At 34.1% G+C, this 26,296-nt stretch overlaps 1 protein-coding gene across 7 annotated transcripts in view; it reads left to right on the top strand.

Annotated features, from left to right (window-relative positions):
* Vps13b (vacuolar protein sorting 13 homolog B) overlaps positions 1-26,296 on the top strand; it is a 677,770-nt gene that overhangs the window by 490,722 nt on the left and 160,752 nt on the right. For all 7 annotated transcript variants that reach the window (XM_078016874.1, XM_078016869.1, XM_078016871.1 and 4 more), the window contains 2 exons: positions 3,974-4,111; positions 19,431-19,838. In XM_078016874.1, the coding sequence (XP_077873000.1) occupies positions 3,974-4,111; positions 19,431-19,838 (546 nt within the window). The remainder of the gene's footprint in view (positions 1-3,973; positions 4,112-19,430; positions 19,839-26,296) is intronic.

Raw genomic sequence — 26,296 nt, 5'->3', positions numbered from 1 at the left:
GCTTTAACTAATTGCCAAGACTATAGGCAGATATAAGGAGAGATTTGAACCAAAGCCAGGAGAGGAGATACTGGTTCTATCATATTCATCAGCAATGCTACCTATATTTTTTCTGGGTGATTCTAACTTAAATTATTCTGTTCTGCCAACCTTATAAATTCAGACATACTTTTAAAAAAGCAGTTGTCCTAATATTTCATAGGAAATAGTCATTAAAATTTTGGTTTTCTTGGCTAGATTTCATAGACTTTTATAGTCTTAATCCTGATTCTGCTCCCACTAGTATCATTTGGTTTATCTCTTATTAACTCTTTCCCCCTGTAAGTGCCCCAAGGTAGACTTTTAGGTGGAACACCACATGGCTTGGCCCTCTAAGGTCTACTATAGGAAAGGCACCTGCACACAATGTACCTCACTGGCCTGGAAAACTCACTCACATAATCAGAAGTTGGCATTCCCCAGTTTATACCTTGATGAGAGAAGGACATAAAATACCTGTTGAAGTGTGTTTTTCTTTTTCTCTTTCTTTTAATTTTTATAAATTGATTGTAAAGAATCCTATTTTGTCTTTAGTCCTGAATAACTTATAAGGTCTATATATCAAAATATGGTTAGGATCATCCATACATCTTTAAAAAAGAAGTACCTATGTATACATTTATATATATATAGGCTTTTTATATTAAAATTTACTAACCCTACTGTCCTACTTATTTTTTAATCACAAAATACTTTGAAGGTCTTCTATATCAGTGCATGAGATTCTATTCTCTTTATCAGCAGCATAGTATTCTGTGTAGTATTCATAGATTAGTCCTATTTTGATTTACCATTTCTCTATAGATGGATATTTAATTTTATTTTCCCCAGATTTTTAATATTCCAATGATGCTACAGTCAACTTCTTTGGACATTAATCTATGATTCTCAAGTATTTTTAAGTTATATTTCTATAGATAAACTTTCTGATGCCAAGGGCATGAATATTTTGAATTTTGATGAGCAGTCATTCTCAACCAATTCCCCTGATCATACAGAAATATTGCATGTGCATTCTTATCTACCTTACATGGAGGATCTATTTCTCCTCCTTTGCCCTCTACACAATGGGATATCAGCATTAAACTTTTTATCAAATCTCATGAATGAAAACTTGAGTTTATCATTTTAATTTGTAAATCCCCATTTAAGAGTGAGGCTAAACAGATTTTTCCTGTTTTTTCACAAATTAGTACTCTCCAGAAGGATTAGTAAAAGAAAAAATGAAAACTTTTAAAAAGCTTCAAAAAGCTAGTTATATATTTGAATTTATGAATTTATCCATATATATGTGTATATATGTGTGTATATATGTGTGTGTGTATATATATGTGTTGTATATATGTGTGTGTATGTATATATATGTGTGTGTGTATATATGCGTGTATATATATATGTATGTGTATGTGTGTGTGTGTATATACACACACACACACACACACAGACCACACACACACCACACACACACACACACTGAGGATGAGCCTCTTAGCCTCCTGAACCACTGGGATTCTAGGTGTGCACCACTGCACCTGGCTAAAATTAGTATCTTTTAATGTTTCAATTTCTAAATGTTTATATGCCATTTTTAATTACTTATTCCCTACTCCACAGATTTTTCTATTGGTGTTTATATGGATTATGTAAACTCTAAATATTAGTGATATCTCCTTCTTGTCACTGTCACTTATGTTGCAATTTTATCTTTTTTTTTGGTTATTTGACTTTTTACTTCATTCATTTTATCCTTTGACAAAAGTTTTGTATGCCATATACTTACTGTACACCAGTCTTTTGTTTTCTAGTTTGGGCATCCTATTGTTGATGATGTAGAATATAACAGTTAATGTACTTACATTTCCATAGTGTATATTGTCCTGCTACTTGGAATCCTTATCCCTAGAAAAGTGTAGAAAACAGATTGTGGGGTTTTTTTTTTAAATTTTTTTAGATGTTGATAGATCTTTATTTTATTTATTTGTGGTACTGAGAATCGAATCCAGTGCCTCACACATATCAGGCAAAAGTGCCACCACTGAGCCACATTCCCAGCCCTGGGGTTATTTTTTTTATATTTTTATTTTTTAATATTTAGTTTTTAGTTTTAGGTGGACATAATATCTTTATTTTACATTTATGTGGTTCTGAGGATCGAACCCAGTGCCTTGTGCATGCTAGGCGAGCATCCTACCACTGAGCCACAACCCCTGCCCTGTTTTTTTTTTAAATGCAATAAGTATAACAATTTTTTTAATTCTGTATACTTTGGAATATGTATTTCTTATTATTTGTTCTACTTAAGTTTGACTTTCCAGTTTTTTATACATCTTATTAACCTACCTCAGCTTAATTTATGTCTGTTCATTATTTATTATTTATATCACATCTATGTTTTCTCAATCAGATAACTTTCTTTCTCAAATGTTTTCTCTTCAATGTGAAAAATTATGTCTCCTCATATAGATCTTGCAAACACCACTTACTTTTGATGACATCTAGATAGGAGAGACCTTAGGAATAGATTCTCAGGTTCTGGTAGGTTTACATAGCTCATACAGGGTATAGATCCTATAGCAACAGATTTCTATTATCCATTCACCAGAATTGACCACTGTATTTAAAAGAGAGAATAGTATAGTCTTACTATGTAATGGGTCTACTCATTGTTTTAAATTCACTGATCATATAAAAAAGGGAAGAATGCACTAGCTGACTGTTTGATCTTTACCACATAGATCTAACGTCACAATCAATTGCTTTCAGTATTTCCTTTGAAATCACATAAAGGTTTGTATGTGCCAAATTTCATAAGGATCACATGAGAAGGTCAAGAAATACAAATTCCAAGGCAGAATTTATATGCCCAGTTCACATATGACAGTAATACTATATAACCATATGTTCAATATAATACACTATATGTAAATGCTATTCTTGAAAGCAATCCAATCAATAAAAGCTAAAATAAATAACACTTTAGTAACACATTTCAAATAGACTGAAAATGGAAAAGTTGGGCTCTATGGCAAGAACATCCCTATAAAATTGACATTCAGAGGCCATTAAAACACAGAGAGTAAAACAATCTTGAAACTAAAGAAAAACTGTGAATATTTAGAAGTTTTTTAAAAGCCTACTACACTGTATGCCAAGATACAGCAGTCGTTTTTATTTAAAGAGCTATTTCAATAAAAGCTGTGGATTTCCAAGCATTAAAAAGCAAATTAAGTTTGCTATCACCAATAGCCAAAATATACTTTTAAGATACATAATATTAACCAGAAAAAAGTAAAAAACATGCATAACATTAAACAAAGTCAAAACAAACAAACAAAAAAAAACCCAAGCTTTAGTCTAATTGGAACTAGTAAAAGATTGACCAATTTTTATCATTAGAAAAGGTTATGGGAAAGCTACTGAAGTTAACTTCAAAAGCCTTGTAGTAAAAAGTGATTGTAATGTCAGTAAAACTCTAAAACAGATCAAATAACCCTTAAGTAGTACTAATCCATTGCATCTTTGAACATGTATATGCATTTTTTTTAAGCTGACAAGGTTGCCTTTTTTCTTTGTTTCCAACATCATGTTCTTTTAAAAATCTAACTATTAAACTGTTAGGAGTCAGCAGAGTACAGAAACAGAGTACAGAAACTTAGCTTCACTCAAAGATGATATAAGATTTGGAATGTGTTTTTCTCTTTGGCCTTGTCCTGGAAAATGAGATTTCATCATCCCATCTTGTACAGACTACAGACATAGTTGATCTTGTTCAGTACAAGTACTTGTAGACTGTAATGTACAAATAAAGGAAACAGTGAAAGATACATGTAGCTATTTAACCATTTTTTCATCTGTTTATCAACTCAAACTCATACCCCATAATGAGATGTCTGTAATGTAATTGATGTTTTCAATTTTATTGTTGTCCCTCTAGATCCTGGGAAAACACTGCCTGAAGCCCTTGATTACAACACTGTGTGGCTGCAGACAGTGCCTGGAGAAATAGACAGCAAAAGTGGTATTCCACCTTCCCTTGTAATGCTGCAAATTAAAGACTTTCTTAATGGACCAGGTAAGAAACTCATAATTCAAAAGGGTCTACATTTCTTTCCATGTGTCTATATGAACGTGCATATAGATCTGTTAGTGATTTTGACATTCCCTGCCAAAAATGAGTAGTTGATTTGTTTTCCAGAAGTATATGTCTTTGAGGCTGTACATTCTACAGATCAAAAAGTCTGACAATTTTTTTTGATTAAGGAATAATTGGCTGGAAGCTAAAGACTGATATTTTGTTTTTACTGTTGCTGTTAATTAATTGTGTAATCTTAAACAATTGCTATAGTCTTTTTGTGCCTTGGTATTATTACCTGTAATATAAAGAGAATAAAATGAATGGAAGGATGGATGGGATATATGATATACATAACCAAGATAGCATGTATATAGATCAATTAGTTGTGTACACTTACTTTAGATGTTTAACAGAGTACTTGAAACATAGCACTCAGTTCTAGACAGCTAAAGATATCAAAGTGTGCTTTACATACCCATAAAGACTCAGGAATGAGTACTGTAGTTATTCCTATTTTCTGAATAAGACTAAGAAAAGTGAAGTAAAATGCTGGTGATAGAAGAGCCATTCAGAAGCCTAGGTCTTTGTGACTCCAAACACTAGTTCTGAGCATCTATCCCACACTAATTTTAACATAATTAGAGATATTTCTTCTCTTTCTCCTCATCCTTCTTTGTCTTGCTCTTTTTCTTATACCTTCATCTTATGTTCCTCTTCCTCTTCTATTAGTATTCTCCTCAGTGTGGCATGAGCTATTTATTAACATAAATTCCTGTTTTTTTCATTTTGCTTTCATTGTGCTTATAGTACTTCAGAATATGTTAGCCATCAAAGGAACATTAGTTTTTTCATTAGGAATTTCAAACAATGATGTTACATTCTCTTAAGACTCCAGCCACAGCTTTGAAGGCATGGATTTTGATGAAGAAAAATATCCACTTGTGGTCCTTGTTGAGTGTCTGTCGATGTACTAACTACACAGATGAAGAAGGCAGTTAGTCATGATGTCTGGACTACAGAGCCTGAAATCACCTGCACTGATCCTTTCACTTCTACTTAAGCACATATCTCCAGTGCTAATATAAAGAACTTTTTCATGATAAATATCTAAACATGGTTTTAAAAGAATAGAAGGAAAGTGAGAAACTGATTAAGGCAGTCAAGAGTGTCTTCAGAGTTTTGGAAGAAGCCTTTGGTTTGACGTAGTAGTAGATGGATTGGAGGAATGGTTCCTAGCACTCAGTTAAGTATGAAGTGTGAAGTACCACATTTCATTGAATCTGAACCATCATTAATTTTAAGAAAAAACATTTTATGTATCACCAAGGAGAAAGAAAAAAAAATCTGCCATTGAAACTGATTCAGTTTTTCTTTGTCAGTTGGAGGACATTTTCTGATTTCAGAGATGTTCACGTGTGAAAGACTGAACAGGTTTAGTGTAAGAACAACACATCATTAGATCATGGAGGAAAGACAGAGAAACTTGGATTACTTCTTATTTTTCAGTTTTCATTTGCTTTTAAGCAGTCTTTCACTCAATTTGGCTAAGAAGTTCACTTGTAGTTTACATTTTATTGATTTGTTTGTAAAAGGAATGGAATCTGCAAGTTTCCATATGGTAGGTAGCACCATATTTTCAAATGAGGCCAAATAAATTGAATTTTAAGAAAAATGCATATATGTACATTTTAATTTTAGCATTTAATTTGACTGTGTAGCAGAAATGTGATTTTTAAAGTAAATTGTACTTTTCTGTTACTTAGGATACTTTTTACAGCTGGGAATTAGATATACACCATACTTTATTTCATGTCCTTTTAATAATGATGATAATATATTTGGAGATTCAAATGTTTAAGTTATTGAATTGAAATAGTTATTTTACAGCAGTCATCTCAAACTTGAATCTGCATTTGAAACATCTCTGAGGAATTTGTTAAAATGGAAATGGTGATTTAATGACTCTAGAAGGTAGATTGAAAGTCTGTGTTTCTTTTTTTTTGAGAGAGAGAATTTAATATTTATTTTTTAGTATTTGGTGGACACAACATCTTTGTTTGTATGTGGTGCTGAGGATTGAACCCGGGCTGCACGCGTGCCAGGCCAGCGCGCTACCGCTTGAGCCACATCCCCAGCCCCAAAAGTCTGTGTTTCTAACAAGCTCCCAGATGAAGTGAATGCTATTGGTCTGGGGACTATTCTTTTTGTAGCAAGATTTTATGTGACTTTTATTAAAATTATTTTTTAAAATCTCAAACACACACACACACACACAAAATACATTTTCCCAAGAGCATCAGTCACAGTTTCTGAACACCAAAGTCCAGAAATTTGGGGATACAGAAAAGGAGAATGAAACAAAGAAAGAAGAGTTGTTTTTTAAAATGGTACTTTTATTGTCAAAAATCAAACATAATGTACAGTGAGTGATTTAAGTTCTTCTAAGTCTAAAACATTTTAACTAAAAGTGCTTTTATTTTCTTTGTATTTAAGGAAAGATTAATTGGAAAGATAGATCAGCTGTTTGGGTTCTCTTCTAAAACACTAACCTAACATCCTTCAGCTCCAAAATTTACTATCTTAGACAAAAATTTTCTTACTGTAAATAATTTGTCAGAGCAGATAAGTAGGTGTTATTCCACAGAATGCACTCTCTCACTATATAGTGAGAATGCTACTCTGTTTTAATTTAGAAATCAAAAATCTATAGCAAATAGTAAGGTAAATTTGCATAACAAGACACATTAAAACATTTTGCCAAATCAGTATATCATTTTTATGTTTTCCAGATTTTAAGCAAGAGAAATATGATTTATGCTGAGACTATGAGAACAAATGTCAGCTTTATAATACTCGCCGATACTGTCCCCTTCCCTTGGAAATTTTTTAAAAATCACATATAATAATAAAGGAATTACATGTAATTTTTATGTAAAATTGTCATTTAGTGTTAGCCTTAGGAATATTTTCTACCATTTGATTTTTAATCTGTATGTATATTTATTTAAGTATCATTCCCAGATAATGTCTTACTGCTAAAGTAGTATAGTTTCATTTAATCTTTCTTACTTTTGAATTTAGGTTTACTATAACCTAAATAGCAATAAAAGTGATTACTCTGAAAGTTATAGGAAATACTGATTATAACTGCATCATCCTACATTTTCTTCAAAAAAGTGTAAGCAGTTCTGGAAATCAGCCTTTCAGTTTTATTTTTTAAGGATTAATTTCTCTAAACAAGTGATACAAATTCTGTTCTCTACCATTTGTGTTTGGAAACATATTTCAGAGCTTGTGAGTATTCCTTTATTTCCTTTGTTCATGTAATATTATCTTAGGCAAATAAATGGTAGGTCCCAACATCTATATCAAAAACTCCTTCAAAGCTCCCCAACCCCCACTTCTTTCCTTCAGAGGCAACAATTGTACCTATTAGCAAGGTCAGTGGCTTGGAGAAACCTGGAAAACAGCAGCTACCAGAAACCCACTAGAATAATATCTCCAGCAGGTGATAGATTAGTTGGAACAAATTGGAACCTTTGCAGTTCAGAAATCCTGGTTTCTTTCAAGCTGTTTTTAAAATGTCGTCATTTTAATACACAATCTAAGCCCTGCGGAACAGTCCACAGCAGGTTAATTTGAATCATATGATGTGTCACTGCCCTCAGCTGACATGAGCTCTATTCCATGTGTGAAGCCATAATAAATCCATTCCCAACCGAGGAAAATTCCCCGTGAGAAGGTGAACTAATCCAGGCCTCACACTGGCATGCTAACCCTCCATAATTGAAAGCAGGGCCACCTGTTCCCAGCACAGTTAGCATACAGAGAAAAAATTAGTGTTAGATCAGATACTTCTTTTATTGAAAAGTCATTCATACTCTTGTAAATTCAAATTCAGCTGCGAAGTGTTTGGTATGACATCATACAGAAATGTAGGAATGTGCCCACTTGATCCCAGTTTAAAATTTTTGTTAACCATAGGATTTTTTAACTTTGAAATGAGATTTTTTTTTTAATTTAATGAGAGCTGACGTGAGAAAAAGAACTGGTAAGGTGCAGATTTTTCTAATTAACTCAGGGTCATTTACAAAAACATTTCAGCTCCTTGGTTTGTTGTTGGTGGTGGTAGTGGTGGTGTTTTTCATAGTTCTTTGGCACAGAAAATTTTGAGCCACTGTCATTGTAACCATAAAATGACATTGAAATGACAACATGGAACAGAAGTACCGAATTGGGACCAACATTCTAAGTCATTTCTGTTTCATTATAAATTCAATGACCCATTTATCATATAATTTAATTACATGGGTTTATCAAATACAAAGTTATAAATGCAATTTCACATTTTTTTTAGTTTAATATACAAAGTGTCTGTAGTTGAAATGCATTTTTCTCTTAATACAATTACTTTTATTTAGTCTTATCCTGTTTAATTTATTCATTGAATTACCTGTGTATTTTTTCTAATTTTATTTTATATTTGGATTTGTTTTATCTTTAGTTGTATTTGGTTTTTGTTTTACATTCTGTTTGTCTTTAATTGGTTATAATCCTATTTTGAATATTCTTTACTTACATTTCATTGGTTAATTTATTGTTTTGTAGGTTATGTTTTTAATTTTCATTTTAAAAAATTCCTGAACTCCCTAAACTATTACATTTCCACCAACCTCTTTTATTTTAAAAAAACCTTCTTAAATACAGAAATACATCTTTCATATAGATTTCTTTATCTGAATATAAAGTGGAAGTTTTATGTTGTTTATCCCTAAATGTGTATTTTTTAAATTCTTTTGCTTTTCTTGGTGAACTCTGTTTTTATGTTCTGTTCTTACTAAATTCATTACTCAATGGGGATTAACTTAGATGTATCTTAAAAGTGACTGATTCAGGGGGATTAAGATACCTGAAAAAAAGGTGAGCTAAATAGTCTCCTGACGTTTTCTGGGGAAGAAAATGAAGAACAAAAGTGATTTTTTTAAAGGCAGGAAGATTCAAAGTGAAAGAAAAGGTCATAAGCTAATTTTAATTAACTTATTTCTCTTACTGTTGCCCTGATATTTAATCCTTTGCCTCTTTCTCGTTCCAGAATGAGGACTAAGGCCTATACTTTAATCACTGGAGTCCTGTCTCTAGGTTAATTCAGTTTTATAGCCATACTATCCAGCTATCTTCTACATTTAAGAAATGTAAAGTAGTTAATAAAGCCATAAGAACCTTGGCTTGTATTTCCTGAATTGTAATTGCTTCCAGTTTTGAGCATTATATCATCATAGTTCATTTTCCCCATGATTTATCAAGACAAAACAGCAAACTAGATGTTAGGATGTCAAATGGGGAATGGATCAATAATTTAGAATACAAAAGATCCTTTCATTATTTTGACTTTAGTTTTTCAACTATAACTTGTATTTTGGAAGAACTGAGAAAAATTGATGCTTTTATTTTAAGAGAGAAAGAGAATTTTTTAATATTTATTTTTCAGCAGACACAACATTTCTTTATTTGTATGTGGTGCTGAGGATTGAACCCAGCGCCCTGCGCATGCCAGGCGAGCACGCTACCGCTTGAGCCACATCCCCAGCCCAAAAAATAGATGCTTTTAAACAAAATGATTTTATAAATAAACTTTTTTATTTTATTCAGAAAACAACCTGATTTTAATATCAAATTTTCTATGATAGAATCAATAAGTCATGTTAATTACTTTCCCTCATTATAAAATGAAGAAACTTAAATCTTTCTAGGTCTAGCTGACTGTGGTACCTCTGGGGTACCATACCTCTCTGCTACTTGGCTTAGGTGGGACCTTAGAAGTTGCAGACATGGGTCATAAGGATGGCAAAGTAGATAAAGGGCCAGCACCAGGTCTCACAGAGTGAAGTGAGGTGAGTAACAAAGTTTTAGATTTATTTATTTCTTCCTTGAGCCTAATTATGTCAGTATTCTTTCTTCTACAGAAGAGAATGAGGGTGATTAGGGAATCCCTTTTTAGGAACTGGAGTAAACTTAGGTTAAAAAGAAAAAAATAATCTGAGTTCTTCTAACTTCTGCTTGTTTCAGCTCTTTTCTCCCTAACTCACTAACCCTCTTCCTTCCCAAGGACACAGTCCTGAACCTTCTGTTCTTATCTGTACAACAGCCTCAGCCATCCCTTTTATGCTAACAACTTCCAAAGGCCTAGCTTTTGTTTTGACTTACATCACATGCCAAGGCTGTTTCTCCATCTGCCTAGTAGGTATATTTTGTTAATGATGTGTTAATTCACAGCAAATTAATTTTTCTCTCCTCTCCATCCCTTAGTGTCCAGCCTTCTTTAAAACTGACAGCAGCATCATTTCAATTGTGTCTTCTGACAATTGTACTGTCATTTTTCTCTTTATCCCAAGTCCTTTTGGTTTTTCCTTTGATATGGTCTTCTATTATGCTTACTACCTCCCAGGTGTAGGCACATGTCCTGATTACTCCATAGTCCAACTTCAGAGTCTCCTTTTACTTCATAATTCCTTCTCCTCCATCCTCGATAGATTAGCATCTCCTATCAAACTTATATGAATCTTGACCACCCACTTCTTTCAGTTTATCTAGTCAAAAACTTCTTACCCACTCCCTTAGTACCCCTTTCCTCCTCTGTATTTCCTACATATAAATTGGCATTTGGTTTAATCTAATTTGAGGGGTTTTTGTTTGTTTGTTTTGTGGGGGTTGAGGTACCAGGGATTGAACTCAGGCACTCTACTACTGAGCCACATTTGTGTGTGTGTGTGTGTGTGTGTGTGTGTTGTAGATGGAGACAATATCTTATTTTTATGTGGTGCTGAGGGTCAAACCCAGTGCCTTACACTTACAAGGCAAGCACTCTACCACTGAGCCACATCCCCAGCCCTATTTTGTATTTTATTTAGAGACAGGGTCTCACTGAGTTGCTTAGCGCCTCACTTTTGCTGAGACTGGCTTTGAACTCCTGATCCTCCTGCCTCAGCCTTCTGAGCCACTGGAATTATAGGCATGTACCACTACACCTGGCTCAGGTTTGTTTTTTTAAGCAACACTGTTTTGTATGAGATTTTGCTTTATTCCATCAGGAACTGTATAATGTCTGAAGGTTTCTATTTTTGTGATATTAACAGCCATTGGTTCTCAGTGCCTGAATTCGTTAAAGGCTATAAATAGTAATATTCTATTTTTAGCATTCCTTTTTTATATATTAGCTGCCATATTTTCTAAGGAAAAATATTTCCTCACTATTTAGCTACTCAGTACTATTGTTCATAAGAAAAGGCAGGATAAAGGCTTAATTCTTACACTTTTTTACATTTTCCAAAAATAAGTATATTTTGTAGCATATCCCAATGATGGCTAATTAATTTATATTGTTTGGTATTAAACTCATTATTTTTAATGATGCTCAGATTGTCTCATCTCTTGCAGGGGGATCCTCTGTAAGTTGGCATCTCTGTCTTTAATCCTGTTGGTCCCTTAGTCTGAATCTTTGCTCCCTTTTTCTCTGCCTATCCTAATTCTGTGCTCTTAGGTTTAGCCTAAGTTGCATTTCCTTCAGTAATCTTTTCTCTTTCATTTCCATTCACTCCAGCCTCTCTTTAATCTCTCATTGTTTTGTTGAGCAGGTTGTTAATATCATTTTCATTAAACGTAGCTCAAAACAACATTTGTCTCTTTCCAAAAGTTGTAATTATTGTCTTTAAAGATGAGTATATGCCACCATTCAGAATAGCAAAACAAAGACATAGACACCAAAAAAGTTTCCAAATTACTGGAGCATGGAATGTATTTAGCATTTTATGGTTATTAGATAAAGGAGAGAAGCTTATCCAAGTCCAGTTCAATACATTCATTTTAGAAAACCAGTACATTTACTCTATAATCATATCTTTTATATTGTAGTTTTTTTAGGAGAATAATGAAGTAAAAAAGTCAGTGCTTGATCATGAAAATGTTGCCTAAGTAATACTTCTAATACTAATGATACCCAGATCCCAGTATTAAGCACCATAAACTACTTGCCATCTGAATCAGATATCTGAGCCTCCTCACAGGACATTATATACAGTTCCACTTGGTATTAATTAAAACACTCAGGTTTGCTGCCACTGAGGTCTTTACATATCACCCCTTCAACACAAACATGTTTATCTCATTGTCTTGAAAACTTTCTAGTTAAATATTCGGACTCCATCATGAATACCTTTATTGTGATACAGTAACAAAACTATGAATTTGAATGAGTAAAAAAAATGTACTATGATCTAGTAATATAAATGTTTTTCATTAAAGTTATTATAAACTACCGAGTCAAGCTAGATTATAGATTTGTTCTATGCTTTATATTTGCCTCTCTAAGGTGGGGAATAAGAGCAGCACCATTCTTGTATCTATCTGTACATAGCCACCGACATGTGCACTGAATGCTTTCATAGTAAGCCATACTTTTCTCTAAAAAAATAAATAAATAAATTGTCTCTTGCAAATAAAATTCCAAAGGAAGAAACATTTAACAAAGAAGTTTTCTTTTATAAATGTTATGATTTAGGTATAAGAAACCATATTGAACCCATCAGGTTTTTGGTAATAGATTTCATAATACATCATAAATGTAAGTAATATGATGACTAATGGGTCAAGTAAAGTTGGAACATTTTAAATGAGAAAATAGCTGGAACAGTTTTCAGGAAACTTTTCCAGTTGATGTTTGGTCCCCCACAAGGTGTGCATTAACATAAACTTAGGGGAATCACGTCTGGGCCTTGAATTCCCTCTCTGATTTCATTATTGCAATATGATTCTTTTCCTCTCACTATTAAGTCACCTTCTTATTTTATGGGAGCATAAAATAACTGTAATTTATTGGTATTTGTCTAATCTCCTTTTAACTCCATAGTCATTCCATTATTCTATTTCCTGGTAGCTGTTTGGAAAGTTTTGAAGGGCAATTAGAAAATAATTGACAGACATGATTTTACTTGGTAATTTAAAGATACAGAATATGTCCCCAAACTGGTGAGAAATTAGATCTGGCAGAGAAGTAGATGACTCAGCTGGGAGATTCTCTATTACTGAATATTCTCAAAATCTAAACTTTGAAACAAATCCATTTATTAAAGTTCAATGAGGATTATGAAAAAAATTGAAATTTTTAAACTCAAGGATCTGATAATAATTGGAATGAAACTCACATTAACAATCTATGCCTGGTTCCTTATAAAACATTATTCTACGTAACTGTGTGTCTGTTGAAAAAAATTGTTAGCCTGTTTCTTTAATGTTTTTAACTTAATGATTAGGTTACTATATTTCATCAATTTTTTAAAATTATTACTACATTATAGTTATACATAATAGTGGGGTTCATTCCATCCCAGTTCCTCCTCTTTCTCTCTCCTCCTCCTTCCCTGTCTTCCTCTTCCTCTGGTCTTCCTTTTACTTATTTTTTTAATTGGTGCTTTATTGGTATACATAAAGGCAGAAGTCACTGTGGTATATTTATATATGTACATAGTATAATGGTCAATTTCATCCCACAGTTCTTCTCTTTTCCTGTCCCTGCTTCCCCCTCCTCAATCTCCTTCTCCTACTCCACTGATTTCCCTTCTAGTTTCATGATAATTCCCCCATACCTCTTTGGTTTTACTAATTTTGCTCTACCTTCCACATATGAGAGAAAACATTTGACCCTTCAGTTTTGCTTCATTAATTTTAAAATTGCTTGATTTTTATTTTTATGTTTAAAAATGCCAAATTTTTGTTGCATAATATTCCCATTTCTAAAAGTAATCTTTCTTTCATTATGAGGCTGAAAAATATTTACAATGAAGGCACTAATTCATTCTGTACCTGACTACTTCTAGGAGGTGAAAATGTGTTGACACTAGGGTACTACAATTATCAATATGAATTTGCTGAATTACCAAGTGTGACATTGACTTCATGATTTCAATTAAAGGATACACCTTGTATATTTTATAAATCAACAAAGGTGCTATTTCATTTGTGGTATTTCTCACTCTTGTGTGTGGTTCCTGTCTTTCAATGGGTACTTTAGAAAGGAAGCCCTTCTAGTACAATATAGCCTCTTTTCAACTCTGCTTTTCCCATTCTTGGCCTAGAGTCCTGTCTAACGTGCCCAGTCCTTTTGACTGGCTCAGTACTCTCACTATAGAGGAGGCCTGAAGGACTCTGACCTACTGGAGGGCCTTGTACAGAGGTTATACTATACACAGGCATACATAAAAGATGTGAAAAGTTTAATTATCTAAATGTTTTAAGTAATAATTTCATTTCTTATTAAAAATTAACATCTTAGGCCACATATAGCTATACTGGATTTTTGACTTTCTAAAAACTTTCATCATTTACTGCCACATGATCGAGAAATTTTATTTGTAATCCCAAATTTAAGATCATTCAAAGATTAAATAAAGGTTTGATGCATATAGAACAGTTTTGGCATGACCCCACAGAAAAGATAAATCAAGTCACTAAAGTGCCTGAAGAAGTAAGTAACCCTTCTACTCCATCACTGGTCTGAGAAAGGGTCACTCAGATACCAGCACCACAGAAGGTTAACATTACATTTCACTGTTCAAATTCATGAAACAAAACAAATGTTTAATAAACATTTTTCCTGAGTTGCTTGGATAACAGGTGTATGCCACCATGCCCAGAACAGATATCTTTATTTATGTTGAATTTTCCAGTTCATGGACATGTTTTATGTATGGTACGTCTGTTCATTATGTTAATTTTGTTATTTATTTCTTAGTATTTAGTTGGATGCAGGACTTTGTTTATGCAAAGTATTCATTCTATTGTTGAGGTATCCCCACCCCCTAATTGTTTTTTTGTCAATGTTGTAGTTTTTTATATACAGATTCTTTCCTTCCTTCCTTCCTTTCTCCTTTCCTTTCTTCCTTCCTTCTTCCCTCCATTCCTTCCTATCTCCCTCCCTCCCTTCCTTCCTTCCTTCCTTTCTTCCTTTCTTTCTTTTTGTGCTGGGGATTTAATGCAGGCATACGTAATTGGTAGCCACATACCCAACCTTTTGTATTTTTATTTTGATACAGGGTCTCACTAAGTTGCTGAAGCTGGCCTTCAACTTGATATTTTCATGTCCTAGCCTCTAGAGTTGCTGGGTTTATATGTGTATGCCATTGCACTGGCTAACCAACAGATTCTTTGCATTTTATCACATTTACATTTAAATATTCCTTTTATTTAGAGCTATTATAAATGCTAGATTTTAAGTTTTTTACTCCATCTGCTCATTGTTAGTATATAGAAATTCAGTGGGTTTTGTGTGCTGGTGTTAAAACTTTAGCAGAGTCCCTCATTAGCTTCTACCAAATTTTTTGTAGATTCCTATTGAGTTTTTTTACATGTAAAATGATGTCATCTGCAAATAAGCATTGTTTTATTTCTTCCTTTCCTGTATATATGCTTTTTATTTCTTTTTGCTGCCTTATTTCACTGGCTGTGATTTTCAGTATTATATTCAATATGAGCAATGGGAATGGAACTCCTTGCCTTCTTTTTGATCATAGGGGAAGGCATTCAATTTTTCATAATCATGATGTTAGTTGTAGTTTTGTCATATGTGACCTCTTTCAGGTTAAGGAAGTACTCCTGTATTCATAGTTTGTCAAGAGTTCTTATAATGAATGAGTGGATATTGAATTTTACAAGTATCTTTTTCTGTATCAACAGATATCTCCTCTCTCCCTTAAGCTATTAATATCATTACACTGGTTCAACCAATCTTGTAGTCCCAAGAAAAACCTTGCTTGGCTCCGATATATTATTAGTTTTATATCTTTCTGTATTTGATTTCCTCAGTATTTTAAGGATTTTTATATCTTTGTTCATGCGGGATATTTGTGTATAGTTTTCTTATATTATCTTACATTTGCTATCAGTAATGATAGTCTCATAAAATGATTAGAAAAATATTCTCTTCTGTTCAGGGGCCTGAAAATAATAAGAAAGAAGAAAAAAACTGGAGAATTCCTGTAGTTTCTCTAAGCAGTAAGAGTTCCTTTCACAGTCTTTGAAGTCAAAAGTAAACATTTTCCCTTCATAGTTCCTCTATATGCACATAGTGCCCACCTCAGGATTTTGAGCCACCATTGATCCAGACTAGGGGTGAGGGGAGGATAAATGATAAATACCATTTTGGTGGTATTTGGAAATCTATTCTTCCCCAGTCTACCTGTTACCCTTTACTTTTTCTCAAATAGTTGCTCTATGTAGAATTTATGGCTGTATTCTCTCCAGTGGAGGCCCAGGTTTCCATCTTTATTGGATCCAGAGTGGATTCAACTGGGTTCTATACTCAAGGTCTCTCAGAATGTCAAAATCAGTATGTCATTTGGACTAGGCACTAATCTCAAGCTCTGGACAGAATCTGTTTTGAAATTCATTCTGATTCATTGTATAATCCAGTTCCTTATGGTTGTAGGACTGAAGTTCCCAATTCCTTGTTAGCTATTGTCCAGAAATTGCCCTCAGCTCACCCATTTCATCTCATGTGACCCTCAGCATCTTCACAACAATTACATATCATGTATCCCTTCTCATATTTTACCTTTCTCTGATTTCCCCCCTCACCTCCTTCATGTACCTTTTAAAGGTTCACATAATTAGATCAAGCCTACCAGATAATCTCCATATCTGACCTGGGTCTTTAATCACAACCATAACCTCCCCCTCATTGCACAGCAGTACATAGATTAGTGTTTGATTCAATAATCAAGGGGACAGGAATATTGTAAAGGAGGTGCCTGATTAGAATTCTGCCTACCTAGAACCACATTAGAATGTTCTGGAGTGCTTCAATACAAAATGACCAAATGTGATTTGAGCTGAGTTTAAGGTTAAGAATTGAGGGAAAATATTTGCATTTAAGTTCTTCTTAACTGATGGGACAGATCATCTCCTATAAAGATACTTGTGCAGGTGCTATAGTGCTCTGAGGGGGCAGGGGCACTTAACCTAACTTTGTGGATTAACTTCTTGGAGAAAATGCTGAGGTTATCTTGAAGATTAATAGTTAGGCAAAAAAAAAAAAAAAGCAGGGGGGAGCAGGGGAGTACATTAAATACATGAGTAAAGACCTAGTGATGTGACATAGTTTGGGTTGGGGGAAGTAGGTTTTATAAATTCTAATACTTCTGGAACTTTTTAAAGGGGGAGTCAGGTAATAACTGCCAATAAAGGCAAAACCTTTTCTCTCTTCCTAAGAAAGTTGGTCTTTTATTTTCTAGATGAAGAGGAACCAGTAAAGAGTTTAAATAGGAGTGAACCAATCAGGATCACATTGAAAATAAATCATTTGGAAGTGACTCTGGAGACTGAACTAAAGGGAATGGGTTTAGACAGAAAAACTATTTAGGAGGCTTTGTAATAGCTGAACAAAGAGAGGCCTAGAGGAGGAAAATAAGAGTAGCTGGAATGCTAAAGACAGGAGATTATATTCAAGCAGTGTTTTGGAAATAAAATTGACAGAACTTATTCAGTGATTGGACTGGGACTAGGGAAAGAGAAAGTGAAATGAAGAATCAAAAAGTCAGATTTCTGACCTGGATCATATGGTGGATTGTGCACCCCTTAGCTAAAACAAAGGGAAAATAGCGTGTCTAAAGGTAGTTAATAGATAAATTGATCTGATGAGTCCTTGAGAGTTCAGTAGAAAGGGAAAACAGGCCTTTGTATTTGTTTGGTTTTTTTTTTCCCCCTTCATTTCATTATTAAACATTCATTTAATTACAATAGAACAAACTATTTTAGGAACTCAGAATACTAAGATGTAGCACAGCCTCTAATGTTCAAGAGCTCACATTTCACTGAACCATTACAGACACTTAGGCAGATAACTATGACAATAATATAAATAAGTGCCCAGTGATAGAAAAAAATGCACAGGATATTCTGAAAGCAGTGATGAGTGCACCTCACTCAGCAACAGGGATCAAGAAAGATTTCCTGGAAGTGACTCAAGGGCTGAGTCTAGGAAGACAAATTGGGCAGGAGTTGAGGGTCCACGCTGAGCTAATAGTTAGCAACTCCTATGTATACTGTCCTGTGTATGCTATGCCAGTCTGAAGTCAGGGAAATACTATGATTTAGGTGGATATTTGGGCAACTTCAAATCACTAAGTTGTTTCTTTGGCTACAAGATGAGCACCTAGGTTTAAGTTTTCATGTTATGAATTCAGGAAAAGCACCCAGCTTCAGGTCCATAACAGCTGAATCTTCTTTCTATTTTAGGTTAATTTGGGTTTTCTGTTGTTGCTATCATCTTCTAACATTGTTCTCTGTTTTTCATAGAAGGCAAGATGTATGACATTCTCTGTCTTCATGATACTTAAAGTCTTGTGTTTTATAATAAAAACAGAAAAACCAGTCATGGTAGCACACATTTGTAATCCCAGCAACTCAGAAGGCTGAGGCAGGAGGATTGTGAGTTCAAAGCCAGCCTCAGCAAAAGCAAAGTACTAAACAACTCAGTGAGACCCCCATCTCTAAATAAAATGAAAAATAGGGCTGGGGATGTCACTCAGTAGTTGAGTGCCTCTGAGTTCAATCCCCAGTATCCCCCCCCCCAGATAAATAAAAATAATAAAAGCAGGAGTAAAAGTGGTATAAGGTGAAATAAGAAAATGAAAAAAAATAATAAGGCCAGTTTGTTTTAATGTCAGACAACTAAGTGACAAGGACAGTGTCTGGTATATGTTACCTGTGAAATGCACTATAGATTTTAAGAAATCGACCTATATAAACTTGGGTAAGAGATTTCAACTCTTATCAATGTAGAATGTAGGAAAAGTTGCAGGAACTTTTGTGGTTTGCAGCAGGTGACAGAAGAGAAACAAATATTTTCTGCATTAACTTAATTAGAGAATGGTAAGGAAGGCTGCTTCAGTCAGTTAGTTGGATCAGTGTTGATTACTATCAGTGTTTGTGTCAAACATTTTTCTGGGAATAAAGGGAAGACCTTTTTCTTTGGGAAAAAGAATGCCAGTTTCAGGTAAGTAACTAAAGGGAAAGCCTGCTTCAGCTTGCATTGGGGTATGAGAGCAAAGATGGAATGGAGGGACTTGGTATAGGTGTACGTCCCCGGCTGTAGCAGGAATAGACAATCAGGAATATAGGCATAAGTGGTCAAAGGAGAATGTTCCTATTTAGCTAACTACATGGAAAAAAAATAGGTGATGAATAAAAGAAATATAACATTCTGGCATCATAATGGGTATTTAATAAGAGAACTTCAGTAATTTTCATGTCTTTTTCACTTCTATAGCAGACATCAACTTGGATATATCAAAGCCTTTGAAAGCAAACCTGAGTTTTACCAAACTGGATCAGATGAACCATTTTTTAAAGAAGATAAAAAGTGCACATGGCTTTGCACATAGCAAAGAGACCTCTACTCTTTCAGACCCTACACTGAATAAAGATGAGCTTCCAGTCTCCAAATGTTACCATGGAAAGTTGTCTAAACCTAAAGTACATGCTAATGGAGTGCAGAAGTTTTCATTTCAAGAAAACATGTGGAGAGCCATTTCCTGTTTTCAAAAAATTTCTGTCCATACTACTCAGATTGTGTTCTCCATGGAAACTGTCCCCCATCCTAATAAACCATGCCTGTTGGCATCTCTATCAAATCTTAATGGAAGCCTTAGTGTCAAAGCAGCACAAAAAGTACCTGGTAAGTCACAGAAAATGGGAGTGGGGGAGGGAGAGAGAGAAAGCAAGCAAAATGGTTTGTTAACATCTGAAAAATGCATCATTTTGAAGATTTTTGTTATGTAGAAGTTAAAAGTTTTAAAGGCCATTAGAGAAGGGAACATTTCTGGTTTGTGACCTTATTGCAGAGATAGTTTTATAACAAATCCTTGGAGCCTAGGTATTTTAATGCCCTAAACTAAACTAAACTGTTCTATCCACCTCTTTAGGCACATTCCTACAGATGTTTTAAAACTGTTCATTCCTATTTTCTTTTCACCTAAAATAGCTATGGTGGGACAACAGAGCATCAAGTTTTGTGAACCACTAGAAAAGTGGTTCTCAAAGCATGATCTCGGAACCATCAGCATCTCCCAGGACTTTCTTGGGAATGCATATTCTCAGACCCTGCCCCCGACCTATCAAATCAGCCACTCTGGGAATGGAGCCCAGTAGTCTATCTCAATAAACCCTACAGGTGATTCTGATGTGCTGTATTAAGTCACTGGTAACAATTTATTTAATAAAGAAAAATTGCTGTGGTGGCAGATATGCTACACAAAGTGTAATCGAAACCAAGGTTCTGCTTTGCAGGAATGCTGCAGAGGCATTTTATCAGACTGCAACACCTGGCAAGGAAAGGCTGTGTTTCTGTGCCCAGCTGAGCACAGAGGCCTGGACCCTGAAAAATGAATGTCATTGAGGGGTGGAGAGGTGAGAAGTTAACTGGCAGTGACATCTACATTTTTCTCTTCTGTTACCATGACTAAGTTATTATGTGCTTTTTCACACTGAATCAGAAAGGGTGGGCAGAAGGAATGTGAGGAAAGGAAGAGAAAATGCAACTCACAGGTGGGAAATAACAGTTTTCAATCATAGAAACTGCTACTGTAAAAGTTCAGGGCCCAGTGCCAGAAATTTTGTTCTGAAAGTAAAAGTAGGGAGAGGAAACTATCCTTTTTTCCACTTTAATATTTAGGGATGAAAAAATGAGGGCTATGAGATAGTACAGGGGATAAAATAAATCCTTAAATTATGTGCAGTTTAGTTGCTTACAAAAAGTAATTAAGTGGCAGCTAGAGTCTCTTCCATAAAGCCAGTTTGGGCACAGTAGTTTAAAAGATAAAGAAAAAAAAAATGTTTTACAGTTGAGAAGTATGAATTTTAGTCCAAAACAGGGATGATTTATTTCTTTCTCACCAGAAATATTTGTGACCAAGCCAGCTAAAAGCTCCCTATTTTTTTTATTGTCTTTAAAGTTAGAAATGAAAAATGTTAGGTTCATGGGACATGAAAGACTATGAAACACTGGACGCTACAATGTCCAATTTATCCACAAATAAATTGTGACCCAGACAACACTGGACCCATTCCCATGCTTTTCCAGTCTTACCTTAATCATAGTGGGAAAAGGTTAGAACTCAAACAGAGTAGAAGAATTTAAACATACTTTATTCCATTCTAAGTCCTTTTTGGTTTTCATTCTCATGGCTTTTAAGTTTGTTTGCTACTCATATTTTAACTACTCTTAATGGTATCTATCCTTGGTAAACATTAGTCTCTAAAATATAATTAAAATCTTTCTCTCACTGAGCCATAATCTATTTTTGTAACTTGTTTTTCTCCCCTTTGTACTAGAATAACTACATAGCCCTTCTCCTCTTACAATTATGTTCTTAAATCTAGTTAAACACAGAAATAGAAACTATGGCTTTGACCAGGACATATTTTATACAACCCTATTGAGTAATATCCAGCAAACATTCTACAATAATTATTTGTGTCAAATTAAATAAAAGTTGAAGTTAGCCATTTAATAGTAAAAATTTTAATTTGAGACCATAACACCAAAATCTAATTCTTTTCCATTTCAACCTTATGTGACAGAATACTCAAACAAGAAAATAGCGTAGTTAGCAAAATAAATAAAATAATTTAGTGAAATAAGATTGTATTGAGTTCTAGATATTGCTTAAGGCTGATTTCTAGGAAAATTATAATTAAGAGATTACTACACATTTTTTAAAAATTAATTTTGTTTATTTTTAAATAAAATAATTTAATATTTGAACAACAATTTTATTGTGCAGTTGAATATCTTCAAATTTCATGCTTTGCAGTTTGTATGAAATGTAAGCAAACATATTTATATTTTTAAGGTATAGTATCGCTAAGTGGTAAAATGTATCCAACACACACACACATGCACACACACAAATCTCCTACCAGTAGTCATATTTCTTTTTGTAGTTTTCAAGTGACGTCGTTCTGTATTCAACCAAAATTTTTTATAGTATATCTTTGAGCTCAGTGGGGTTAATGTTGGATTTTTATAGTTTGAATCTAATACAGAAATACTTAACTGTGTCTTTGATTTTACAGTTTATATAACTATTGTGACCATCTGCAGCAGCTGCACTTTTCAAATTATTTGCTGAACCCAATTGAGCACAGTGACAAAAGTAGTCATCTCAGATGTGCTATTAAACAGAGAAAGAAAAAGGAGCATTGCCTTGGTACAGTATGGCCATCTGCTGTACAGATGTTATTGTATAGAATGACTTAAGATAAAATAATTGTAGAAAATTTTAATTAAAACCTCAACAATTTGCACTTGTTTATTCAAATCTGCATAGCTCCCCAATGAGACAACACACTTGGGGTTTCTTTGGTTCTCACTCACTTTCTCTTTGATCCTTTTTGATGTGCTGACTTTAATAAACACAGTCAAAAACACTGTGCAAAAACATCATGGAAAAAACTACAAAGGAACAATTATAGCAGCAGAAACTAATCCCTAACTTACGCAAGCTATTTTTAGTGAAATATTTTTTTAACACTCTTTATGTGACAATGTTATATAAACAAGGAAAAATGGTCTTTTCCAGATGAATTTTAATTTAGGAGCTGAAATAGATTTGTAATGCTAGAGGAATCTTATGTGCTAAGTAATATTTAGAGAAACGCCACTGGGAATGTGTTGTAGGCATGTACCCTCACTCGTCAGAGGTACAAAAAATATTTGAGTTTGCCTATGAATATATTTTTTAATCATTGAAGCTGTCATAAGCTTATGAGAAATATATGGGAAAGGGGGATAATAAAAGCATGAAATGAGAAAGTTAAATGTTTTCCCGGAAACATTGTCAATACATTTAAATAAGCTGAAATGCATTCTTTCATGTTCATTTACTCAATTTTAAAACTTAATATTTAAAAGTTATTCACTAAAGTGGTTAAAGGAATTACTGTTTTCATCGTATGAAACAAAATGAAAGGGTTAAATATTTTCCACTTTACAAGGAAAATCTACCAGTTCTTCTTAACCTCTTATACTGTTTTGCAATCCTAAACTATGGATATTTCAAGGGACTTTTTTTTCCCACTGCACAGATGCTATTTAGCAGTGACTTATAATAACCAAACTCATATTTCTGCTAGAATACTCATATTCCCCCAACTGTCTTTGGTAAAGTGTCCCTGAAGTTCTGATTTTAGTAGGTCATATTAAAAGTTGGTGCATAATGCAGAAAATCCTGATTGTATTATCACTAACAATGAATGTCCTTTAAAAATTATATTTTATAGGGCTGGGGTTGTGGCTCAGCGGTAGAGCACTCGCCCAGCACGTGCGAGGCCCTGGGTTTGATCCTCAGCACCACATAAAAATAAATAAAAATAAAGGTATTGTGTACAACTAAAAAATAAATATTTAAAAAATATATTTTATATTCTGAAATATTTTAAGGCAGATAATATTCATCCCATTCCATAGTTCATTCTTTTAGTAACCCCTTCCTGCCACATGAACAAACAACACAATCTTTTTTTCCAGTTGAAGTATATCATTTTGGAGAAACCATAGTGTATCATTACAAATTGTGAACTGGCTATGCTATAGGCAGATGGGGAGTGAGCTGCACACTTTAGCTCCCCTAGTCAAAATAAATTATGGTGCTATTAGGGCAATGATCTTTAGATTTCAGCAAACAAAAGTACACAATTGAGAACTGTGAAATCGTGGTACTTGAGATTACCTTGTTCTTGCCCATTAAGAGCACTGGTATTAGCAACCCCCACATAGACAAGGAAGAGGAAAATAGGTGAACAAGTTAGATGGCACAAAGGGGAAAAAGCCTACATGAGGCCAATTTGATTGATATTTTAGTCAGAATTGGGAAAAGGCTGGGACCTCTGTGTCCAGAGAAATGCTGAGAACTTTTCACCCAGGCAGAAAGCAGTGAGTTGAACTCCTTCTAGTCAAAGAATTATGGTTTAAGTAACTGACTACCTCCACTGCTGTCATCCAGATGTATTTATCTTTGTGTATAAATAGGAGGAGAGAAAGAAAGCATAGCCACATTATTTTTCATGTATACAAAAATGTCTCTTCTCATGTTCACTGAATTCAGGACCAGTAAAATATCAAGAACCTAAAATTTCTTTTCGTGTACTGAAAAGTGAAACTCCATCCTTAATTGATACAAAGCGGAGCTCCAGCTTTTCATTCTGTTAACTGGTTCTCCTGAGGAAAAATCTCTTAAGGCATAATCATAGCCTTTGGATACTGCAGTATTTCAGGTCAGCCTAAAGGGAAATAAAACATTAAATTAGATATGACTACCTAAAATTATATATTGCAATAATAAGTCATTTATAACACCCCAAAGACCCTTGTTACTTCTAGAAAGAAATAGCATTCCTTTTCAGTGCCTACGCAATAGGAAATGAATTCTTTGACAGTGAAAGCCATAGGACAAACTTAACTTTTAAGCAACTACTGAGGATTGAAGTGGAAGTACAGCTTGTAGACAGCTATACAAATCACTAATGAACCTTAATGAATATTGGGTGTGTGTTTCAGGGTCCTGTCATTTTTGACACCGTGTCCCAAGTAGCCTAAATCCAACACTCAAGGAAAGGTGGAGACCTCATTGGGTCTGTAACATCTGGGATTTTATTTGTCATTTTGGCATACCCTGCAAGCGCAAAAGAAAGAGTAAAAGGGGATTATCTTGACAACGAAATGAGTTACTGAATCTTGTGATAATGAAAAGCAGAAGAATTCTAATGCCTTTCTGTAGTCCCTGAGGTAGAGGTTCGTTTATAGTTTTGTAGAAGTAAAATGTAGGCAGGCACAACAGATGGCCTAGAGTCGGTGAAACATGACACTCCCTCCTCCTAGGACTGAGTGCCACTATTAATCCTGGTCAGATTCCCTCCTATTACTTTATAACAAGTTTCAAAGTTGCTACTGATGAACTGGCATGTACCTATTTTTTTTTTTTTACCCTTAAATTACCTGGAGTTTACTGAGTTTTTTTCAATGGTCATATTTTTCTGTACATTCTGATAAACCACTGAGGCATTAAAAAAAAAAGTAGAAGGAGATTCTAGACATTGAATAGGAAATAAATAGAACAGTGAAATTAGTATAACTTTTTCTCTCAAAATAATGTCCTATATTATTTTTCTAGTATGTAAAATAAAATCCACAAATGTATATAAGCACTGCTGTAATTCTTCTGTCTTCTTAGGCATCACATATAGTGGAGAAGAATCTCAATATACAAGTTTTATTCTTGCTGTAACTGTTAACAATATATGAGTACATAGACTTTGGGGCAGTAATAAGCAATATTAAAATACTACTACCTTGGGGGGGATTTGTTTTCATACCCTCAAAAAAGAGATTAAAATTATGAGTATTTGGTTTTTTAAAAAGCTAGTAGATTTTTGTTATTTGGGCAGATGATACAGTTATTCTTTTGTTTAAGCAAATTATTTTTGTGCAGCCTTTTATGTCAATCTTAAGACATGTTTTTCTTCTGTGGTAGCAAGCTTATACATTTCTTAAAATGTCTGTTAAGTGATTATTGTTCTTTGATGCAGTTTTTGTTTTAGTGCTTGTGTCTATTATATCTATTTTGGATTCCTGCAGGAAGTTCTTAAATAGTCAGGATAGTAATTCCAAAGCTATAGAAGGTAACCCCTGAGTTGAATCTCTGATGTTTTAATTTCAAGGTTTCATGAAAATGAATACTTTCTATTAAGCAGCAAGCTTGGGCTATCAGAGCGATCTCCTGTGGTGGTGTGGGGAACATGATGTACCTGCCCAGCCTTTCTACAGGGAGATGAGCTCACTGCACAGAGATAACCATCTCTGACTTTTTCTTCTGATTCATCGCTGACCTGAACTCCATTTGAACCTTGTTAGACAAAAAACAAGCAGAATTCCTGGCCCAAACTATAAAATATAATTAAGCCCTTTTGAAATGATGTGTAAAAGAACATTGCTATACCCCCACTTATAACCACTAGTACCACCACAACCAATAAAGTTAAATCAAGCACTGCCTGTAATGGATTAAAATAATAAATGTTCCTGGATTTCAGTGTTTGAAGTACTTGAAGAAAACAGGCTCCCAGCAGCCCGGGTAG

This window comes from Ictidomys tridecemlineatus, chromosome 7, assembly GCF_052094955.1.
Source record: "Ictidomys tridecemlineatus isolate mIctTri1 chromosome 7, mIctTri1.hap1, whole genome shotgun sequence".
NCBI classification, from domain to species: domain Eukaryota; kingdom Metazoa; phylum Chordata; class Mammalia; order Rodentia; family Sciuridae; genus Ictidomys; species Ictidomys tridecemlineatus.
The sequence above is the reverse complement of the archived record's forward strand: the minus strand, read 5'-3'. Positions and strand labels throughout refer to the sequence as shown.